At 42.0% G+C, this 9,341-nt stretch overlaps 1 protein-coding gene across 1 annotated transcript; it reads left to right on the top strand.

Annotated features, from left to right (window-relative positions):
* The first annotated feature begins 225 nt into the window (after window positions 1-225).
* Window positions 226-7,370, top strand: LOC145881473 (uncharacterized). The gene is made up of 5 exons (XM_082978192.1): window positions 226-861; window positions 1,194-1,321; window positions 1,500-1,592; window positions 5,838-5,949; window positions 6,178-7,370. The coding sequence occupies exons 1-5, from the start codon at window positions 585-587 to the stop codon at window positions 7,143-7,145; spliced, it is 1,578 nt and encodes a 525-aa protein (XP_082834318.1). The 5' UTR covers window positions 226-584; the 3' UTR covers window positions 7,146-7,370.
* Window positions 7,371-9,341: the final 1,971 nt, after the last annotated feature.

Genomic DNA, 9,341 nt, shown 5'->3' with positions numbered 1-9,341 from the left:
TACCCCCAAAAATCGTTGTTTAGAATGGAGTTATTGCACGAGCGCACTTCACAGACTAGGCGTCCCCTAACGGAAATAGGCAAATAAATGCTAGAACGCACCAATAGGATCTCACTAGCTTGTACTTGGCTCTGCCTACCTCCTTGCGTGTTCTGACCACTATGATTCATTTGCCCCCATCGGAAACGACAGGCTCTGGTCTATCTTGGGTTAGTATATAGTATAGAAATATTGGTCTCCGCTGTGGGGGTTAGTGGGTTGGGACGTTTTCTTTCCTTTTCCCCATTTTTTTGTATAACGTTTAATGGACTCACACTCCAGTCCAATTGGTGGCGGTAATGCAACTTTTTGGTTGCTAACCGCCATTTAAACCCTAGATAAGTACGGACGTAAACATGACCAAGAACCATTTTCTCGTTAGCGTTTTTATTAGGCCATTTACACGATGGGATTCAAAATATTACTAATTTAACTGCTCAGCATCACATACTTACGTCAGGTAGTCTTTCATTCGCGTTGGAGACAGGACTTGGTTGATAAAGCCTGGCGTTAGTTACATGGATAACATCTAACGTTAGCAAACAATGGCCATGGTTTTTCACACTGAAATAGCCTCCATTATGGAGGTGCTAGCGAATGCAGCCGTGGCAGAAGTCTGTAAACTCGTAGACGACGACTATGCAGTGTTTCGTTTGGAAATAACTCAAAGCCAGAAAGAAAACAGGGCATTGCGGAGGAAACTACAACTACTGGAGCTAAAGGTGTCACGGGAGCGCGCAGAGAGGACAACGCGAGAGCGCGCACTCTCCAGACGTCCCAGTAGTGTCAAGATCCTCGACCGATACAGAGGAATGGAAAGAGGTACATGTGTGACAAGATGTGTTAACCATAATTGGGTCTTGGTCAGTTTTTGGATACGATGCAATAATTCCCCTGATTACTTAGCTATCTTGCACAAAGACACTCATGTTCTAACCATATTCTTGATTTACTGCATTTACTAATTGAAAACAATATGATGAATGGAACATAAATCAATCAATCTAGAAATAGTATATCAAGAAGTTATGCAAAGTGTAACCTTACATCCTGGCCAATTCTAGACAGTCTCAAAACTCAATATTGTACAATATAGCGTTCAGCATTGACAATACCTAACCTAACCATGTCTTTCCCCCCAATCACTCTCTCAGGTGAAGGACATCTCACTGGAGGCCACAGGAGCTCTGTGAAGCCAGCGGGACACAATACATGGAGCGATGACCAACCAATCACTGTTGATGAGAGTGGAACCTCAAACCAGCACGTTATCGTGATAGAGGTTTGTGTAACAGTACATCAAATGTGACCAGTTCATTTCAGAAAGACTCCCCTCAGCTATTCACTTGCTTACATGTACATCCTCATTTATTTGCCATAGCGGAGCTTGTGAGACTTCCCTACGACATTGTTATCCAATTCTACTCATGTACTGCTAATAACCTCCCCTCTTGTGTCAGGATGCAGATGCAGAGGCTGCAAGTCCTAGAGGATCGTCCCTGGTCAAGCAGGAGAGGACTGAAGAAGAGGACCCACGACATAACATCACGGAGGTCAGTGGCACGCCGAATGCCATCCTAATGTCAGAGACTTTAACTGTAACACACAGGCTCTCTCTTGCGCACCGGATCTGTCCACGGATCAGACCCAGAGGGGCTGGGGAGACTGGGCTGTCCTCCTGCTCCTGGCTCAGAGTATCTACCTTTATTTCACCAGAGCCAAAGGGCTGTTAATTCCTGTGTAGATGGTGATGCGTTATACACTGGTGTTGATGATATGTCTTGTTCTTACACTAAAGAGATGGACTTGGCAACATATCCTTGGGTTTAAAGACAGACTGATCTGTCTAGAGGGGACTGGAACTAGTACTTTAGTAGTGTATACTCTGAAGGGTGCCAAGATAAGAAAGGGGAGGGTCTGGTAGATAAAGTGACTGAGAAAGTAGTGGGCGACATTCCTTCCACATGGAATGCAGATAGGCGCCTAGGAGATGGACACTGACAGGACAGAGACTTCTTAGAGTACATGGAAAGCTTAGCTTCACATGGCCTTTTCGATCAGGTATTGAACTCAAACGACAGGGCTAGAGCCCAGGTTCCGGGAGAGGAAGCCACATCAGACAGTAGTAAAGATAAACGCTTCCTCTGCATGTTCTGTAACAAAGGATTCAGCTGCCTCCAGAAGGTGGTTCCACCAGTAGTTCCACACGGGAGAAATCCTTCAGCTGTACCCAGTGTCACATGCACTTAGCCCAGGCTGGCAACCTGAAGAGGCACCAGAGGGTCCACACTGTGGAGAAATCCTACAGCGGCCCCCAGTGTGAGAAGAGGTTCTCCCACCAGCACGATCTGAAGGTCCACACGGGGAAGAGGCCGTTCGCCTGTACACACTGTGGGAAGAGGTTCTTAGAACAACATAGTTTCACTTTGTTATGATGGGGTATTGTGTGTAGATAGCTGAGGAATAGTTTTTTTAATGTAATCCATATTAGAATAAGGCTGTAACAAAATGTGGAATAAGTCAAGGGGTCTGAATACTTTCCAAAGGCGCTGTAGTGTATTAATGACACCTTGAGCTGTCCTAACCAGTTAAGAGTTACCAGCAGGTGCATTGATAATAGAAAAATGCAGTCAGTGGTTCCTGCGACACATGCAATTGCTTTGGAGTTGTTGAAAGAATGTTAATATTGATACATACATAAATAATCTAGACCTACATGCAACAATACATTTGATTTTAAAATGATTTCACATGAGCCCTATTTCACATGATATGCCTAAATTATTATAACCACATAGGCTAATAAAGAATCACATATTTTTATTTTTATTATTTAAGTAACCTACATCATGTTATTTTAAGATATCCCTTTGGAGCGCAATATCATGTTGTTAAAAAATATAGCGAAATGGGGAATGCCTTTTAAGTTGTGAAATTGAAGGCATCTAGGGCCTATGTTCAATTTGATTGTGTTCGAGGAAAATTATACATCTTTCAAACGTTTTATGCAACACTTTCGGCAAGTGATTTCATGCCAACTGTGCCAAAGCGAGTTGTTAAACAGGAGTGACGAGTGTGTTGATATAACGGTGTAATTATAAAAATTCTGCTTCAACCATCAGGTTATGCATGCCAACATATTTGCCAAGAAGTAAGAGTAGGCAAATAGGTTTTATCAGACAAAAATGAGATCAAACGTTTTACCATTGCAACATGTGATGTACAGTCACATTCACCGTGGTTGTGTGAAGCTTGCACAGAGCCCATATCCACAAACCATCTCAGAAAAGGTCGTAGGAATCATTTTAAAACCTGTTTTCAGACAACAACAAAAAACTCCCAGCTCAGAGTATGTTTTAGGATGATGTTCTTGACAGTGTCCAGACAAACTCTGAGCCAGGAGTAAAATCCACTCATAAATGTTTCTCTGCTGGTAATCTGAACAGTTTGAGTTACTGCAAAGGAAAGATGGTGATGACGCCCATTAACATTGTTGCAAATGATGGGGTATAAACTATCGCAATGAGGCATCGCCAGCTTTGAACGCTTCAGACTACAACGGTGAATGTAACTGTCCGTCAAGTGTTGCAGTGGTTAAAACGTTTTATAACTTTCACCTGACACGAAAACTTTGCCTTCTCTTAATTCTTTCCTAATGTTGGCATCCATAATCTATTTTTTTTTTTAAACAAATTCTGAGATTTTTTTATAATGTGATAGGCATATTGTACTGAATCCTACAGTATGGTTATGGTTGGTAAAAGTAGAATTTGGATTTCTGTTATATCAACACACTCGTCACTCCTGTTCAACAACTCTCTAAATTACCTTTGGCACAGTAGACTAGGCATCAACTCACCTGCCGATAATGTTGCATAAAACGTTTGAAAGGTCATTAATCACCAAACGCATAGGCCCTAGATGCTGTCAATTGCTTATAAATCAATTGCCCAACTCATAACTTGAAATAACATGATGTATGTTAATTGAATAATCAAAAGAAAAATGTTATTTATTAGCCTAGTGGTTATAAGTATTTAGGCATATCATGTGACTTAGGCCTCATGTAAAATCATTGTCAAAAGCGCAAAAGATAGCCTACTGTTTGTTGCATGTTGATCTATACTGAACAAAAATATAAACACAGCATGTAAATTGTGTCCCATGTTTCATAAGCTGAAATAAAAGATCCCAGAAATGTTCCATATGCACAACATTTTTTTTTTCTCTCAAATGTTGTGCACAAAATAGTTTACAGCCCTGTTAGTGAGCATTTCTCTTTTGCCAAGATAATCCATCCACCTGACAGGTATGGCATATCAAGAAGCTGATTAAACAGCATGATCATTACAGAGCTGCACCTTGTGCTGGGGACAATAAAAGGCCCTTCTCTAAAATGTGCAGCATTGTCAAACAACACAATGCCACAGAGTGTGTGCAATTGGCATGCTGACTGCAGGAAGGTCTGCCAGAGAACTGAATGTTAATTTCTCTACCGTAAGCCGCCTCAAACGTAGTTTTAGAGATTTTGGCAGTACGTCCAACCGGTGCCACAATCACAGACCATGTGTATGGCGTCATGTGTGCAAGCTGTTTGCTGACGTCAACGTTGTGATCAGAGTGCCCCGTGGTGGTGTTATGGTATGGGCAGGCATAAGCTATAGATAATTAACAATTACATTTTGTTGAAGGCAATTTGAATGCACAGAGATACCGTGAAGAGATCCTGAGGCTTATTGTCGTGCTGTTTATCCGCCACCATCACCTGATGTTTCAGCATGATAATGCAGGGCCCCATGTCACATGAATCTGTACACAATTCCTGGAAGCTGAAAATGTCCGAGTTTTTTTCATGGCTTGCATACTCACCAGACATGTCACCCACCCATTGAGCATGTTTGGGATGCTCTGGATGGAAGTATACGACAGCGTGTTCCAGTTCCCGTCAATATCCAGCAACTTTGCACAGCCATTGAAGAGGAGTGGAACAACATTCCACAGGCCACACTCAACAGTCTGATCATCTCTATGCGAAGGAGATGTGTCGTGCTGCATGAGGCAACTGGTGGTCACACTAGATACTGACTGGTTTTCTGATCCACGGCCCTACCTTTTTTTTAAGGTATCTGTGACCAACCGAGGCATATCTGTATTCCCAGTCATGTGAAATCCATAGATTAGGGCCTAATACATTTATTTCAATTGACTGATTTCTTTATATGAACTGTAACTCAGTAAATGTATTGAAATTGTTGCGTTCATGTTTTTGTTCAGAGTAGATTATTTATGGGTTGATCATATAGAAATATCAAAATATTCGATCAACTCCAAAACAATTGCATGTGGTGCAGGAGCCACTGACTCTCTGCCTTTTCTTATAATCAAGACACCTGCTGATAACTCTTAACTGGTTAGGACAATTCATGAGGGTTCCTAAATATCTGTCGACTAGAAGAGGCTTCATGCATAGCTTTTATTTTCACCCATAAGAGTAGGAATAAAATGTCTCTATTCTCAGCACTTACAACCAATTTTCTAGTGTAAGACGCTTTGTGGATACAAGCCCTAATCTTGATTAATGTTGTCTTAATAGTGGGGCCATGCCTTTTGAATTAGCAAACCAATAAAGAGTGTCAAGTGATCAAATCAACTAGCACGTCTGCATAGTATCAAATCAACTAACATGTTTGCATAGTACTCATAGCAATCCCTCATTGCCCAATCAGAAGATGCTCCATAGCAGGGTTCTCATATCAGATTTCTTGATCCAACATCCTCTCACTCTGTATCTCTTACAGTCAGTAGACATGGAGGATGGGAAGCCTGATCTGCTGCTGGTCAAAGAGGAGACGATAGAAGACGAACCAGAGAGCATTGATCTGCTGAGTGGACTAAAGATGGGGGAGCAAGGTAAGGGAGCAATACATACAGCCTACATACAGTAATAGTTCTTCAATAGGAATAGCGATGCACCTGGCTATTATTTATTTATTTTCTTCATTCATAAAATGAAATCAATAAACCCTATGTTTACATACAAAAACACAATGTATGAACTTGACCAAGTAATTGAGTCAAACTCCCTATGCAGTTTTCTCTGCCATGTTTTTAAGACCTATTTTCTAACCTTTTCCTGAGGTGGTTGGCTGGAGGCTAACAGAGGAGACTGGGCGGCCATCGTGGATTCCCAGACCCAGACAAGTGCAGTCAATGGCTCGGGGGAGAACATCCCTGAGCAGGCCAGGACTAGAGGCGAAATAGTGGAGGTCAGTGGATGGGACAGCGTCTTCAACTCTGGGCTGGGGAACAACGCTGTTAACCACAACCAGAAACAGACAGTCGAACACAAAACAACAACCAAACTTAGTCTCCATGACAGCAGACTGGCTGAAACCAGGGCGAGTCGTAGATTTGGTCCGCGGGGACGGGGAGATGTCAGTATGCAGCAGGAGAAAACAGACACAGACTCGGCTAGCGATGCTCCGTCCTGCTCCTATAGTTGTGATTCAGAGAGACAGGTGGCGCTTCAGGTTAACCCCCTAACAGGTGCTGCCTTCAGCCTGCCTTCTATAGGATCTATCAACTGGAACATGGATCCTGAGACAACACAGACACTTCCTGGCCTTCATCCTCCTCACACTCTCCTTATGTTAAACCAGACCTCAGACAATGCCAGTTCATCAACACTAAATGGTTGCACAAGCCCATTGACAAATGACAGTAGTAGAGACGAAATCAGTAAAGGTGGCAGCGCCAAAGAGAAACGCTTTCCGTGTTCATTTTGTGGGAAAGCCTTCCGTTTGCCCAAACAGGTGGAGATCCACCAGAGGATGCACACAGGGGAGAAACCTTTCGGCTGCCACCTGTGCCGGGCCAGTTTTTCAGACTCGTCCAACCTGAAGAGGCACCAGAGGGTCCACACTGGGGAGAAACCCTACAGCTGCCCCCAGTGTGAGAAGAGGTTCTCCCGCCAGCACCATATGAAGATGCACCTGAAAGTCCACACGGGAGAGAGGCCATTCACCTGTACACACTGCGGGAAGAGGTTCTCAGAGAGGAGCTACCTCAGGGTACACCAACAGAAAATGCACACGGCCCATGTATAGTGACATGTAATGTAGTAGTACTACTACTTAGTACTAATTCTGTTGGTTTTGGATATAGTTGGGAAGTGGATGAGGTGAACTGAAGAAATAATGATATAATGAGACATAGAAGATCAGGGGTTAGCAACAGGATTTGGGGGATTTGTTTTTGGTAATAAAAAAAAAGACCAGGAATTCAGCTGAAAGCATTCCCACAAATAAAAAAATAAAAGTATGTCAATGTAATCAAGGTATGAAATTCTTGTTATTTTTCAATACAATCTCTTTGGGCTTAGTTGTGGTCATTTTGCAGTGTACAAATTATAATTATTTTCCATCCCCCTGACCATTCGCTTCGAGAAAGATTCAGCCCGCAGCTGAATCTAGTTGCCTACCCCTGGAGTACCGTAAATTCCGCAACTTTTTTCCCAGGCTTTGAACCTCGCGGCTTAAACAATGACGCGGCTAATATATGGATTTTTCCCTCTTTCAATTTTTTTTTCTAAAAGAAAAACACATTCTGTGACGTGCTCAGTTTTTTGGCGGCATGAAGCTTTCATTAGACCAATGAAATTGCCGAACGGGTTAAGGTCAAACAACTTTTTTGTTCACTGTTTAGATTAAATCGAGCGCTCTCAAACTTTCCATCATTCTGATTACGGTAGTCATTTTGTCACCATCATGGCAAAGACACGGAGAAATGCATATGATGCAGCTTTCAAGTTGAAGGCGATTGATCTGGCTGTTGGAAAAGGAAATAGAGCTTGGTCTTAATGAGTCGATGATAAGACGTTGGAAACAGCAGCGTGAGGAATTGACTCAGTGCAAAAAGACAACTAAAGCTTACTGCTAATTTTTTATTTTTTTGTTACAAGCTGTGTTTCGTTAAAGCCTGTGTAAAGTTCATTTGTTTCAATGTACCGGTAGGCACCTGCGGCTTATAGACATGTGCGGCTTATTTATGTTCAAAATAATTCAGGTGCGCTTAATAGTCTGGAAATTACGTTAGATGATATGGTCATGGTTCGGGTATACTAAAATGCTTCATTGATGAGCGGGACAACCTTGTCCTGTTGCTTTGATGCTGGTGTTTTTATGAGGAAATGATAATGCCTTAATTCATGTTTACTTATACTGATCATGACAATGGTGTTAAACTCCAGGACAACAGTTGTGATAGTCCATTCCATAATGTCCATTTTACTTTGACCTGTCCTGTTTTTAGGTTATATATCTTTTGTTAACATGACCGCAAGTTCTTTTATTTTAATTGAGCGCCATTTAGGTTAGGCCATTTGATCGGAGAAACCTGCATTATGTAAAAAGTGTCCGTCTCATTACCATTGTCATACATTTTATCTCCAACCTGTAGACTACAGAAAAGGCCACACACTCTTTCTACCAGATCCTAGATCTGCTGCATGATTTATGTTAGATCACTTTTTTTGACTGAATGTTGGTTGAGCGCTGCAGAGATGCATCTTTCCAACAGCACCCTGGAGAGGCGCGCTGGGAATGAACAAGCAAAATATTTTACGCCCCTGCCTTTGACAAAGTGGGTACTGCTTATCAAAGGGCGGCATCACCGCTCACTTAAAAAGCCCATATGCCATTGTTTTGTGGCAGAATTATGTGAGGTTTTATGTGTTTGTGTTGGAGGTGCGTCTTGGTCTGTTTAGCTCAGAAAATGCCGCCCTCATCAATCTGCCGCCATAGGCGGCCCCCTAATCCTGCCTAATGAGTGGGCAGGCCATGCCCATAGCATATCATAATCACATCAATAAATTGGTTATAACAAAACTCTGAACACCATAACACCAAAATGGATGCAGAGGACATGACAAATAAACTGAAAAGGGGGGAATATTTACAGGTTGCTCAGGAGGTAAAGGGAAAGTGGAATAAATGTGACTAGTTGTGGAAAATACTGGAGATCAAGAAAACGGAGGTAAGAAGCCAGCACTGCATGCATATTATGTGTAATAAAGTATAAGTGTACCAGAGAGTCTGTTATAACGGGTTTTTTTTCAAGCTGTAATTACAGCAAAGACTAAAAACAGAATTTATTTGTGAATGCAATTTCCGAAATGGAACGGTTTATTTATTGTTTAAGCTAATTATTCCAGGCTCGGTATATTTTAAAATTAAAATGCTTGAATGCATTTCAAATCATGAATAACTCGTATGCTGTGTGATGAGATGAACAAATGAATGATT

This window comes from Salmo salar, chromosome 08, assembly GCF_965601325.2.
Source record: "Salmo salar chromosome 08, fSalSal1, whole genome shotgun sequence".
Classification (NCBI taxonomy): domain Eukaryota; kingdom Metazoa; phylum Chordata; class Actinopteri; order Salmoniformes; family Salmonidae; genus Salmo; species Salmo salar.
The sequence above is the reverse complement of the archived record's forward strand: the minus strand, read 5'-3'. Positions and strand labels throughout refer to the sequence as shown.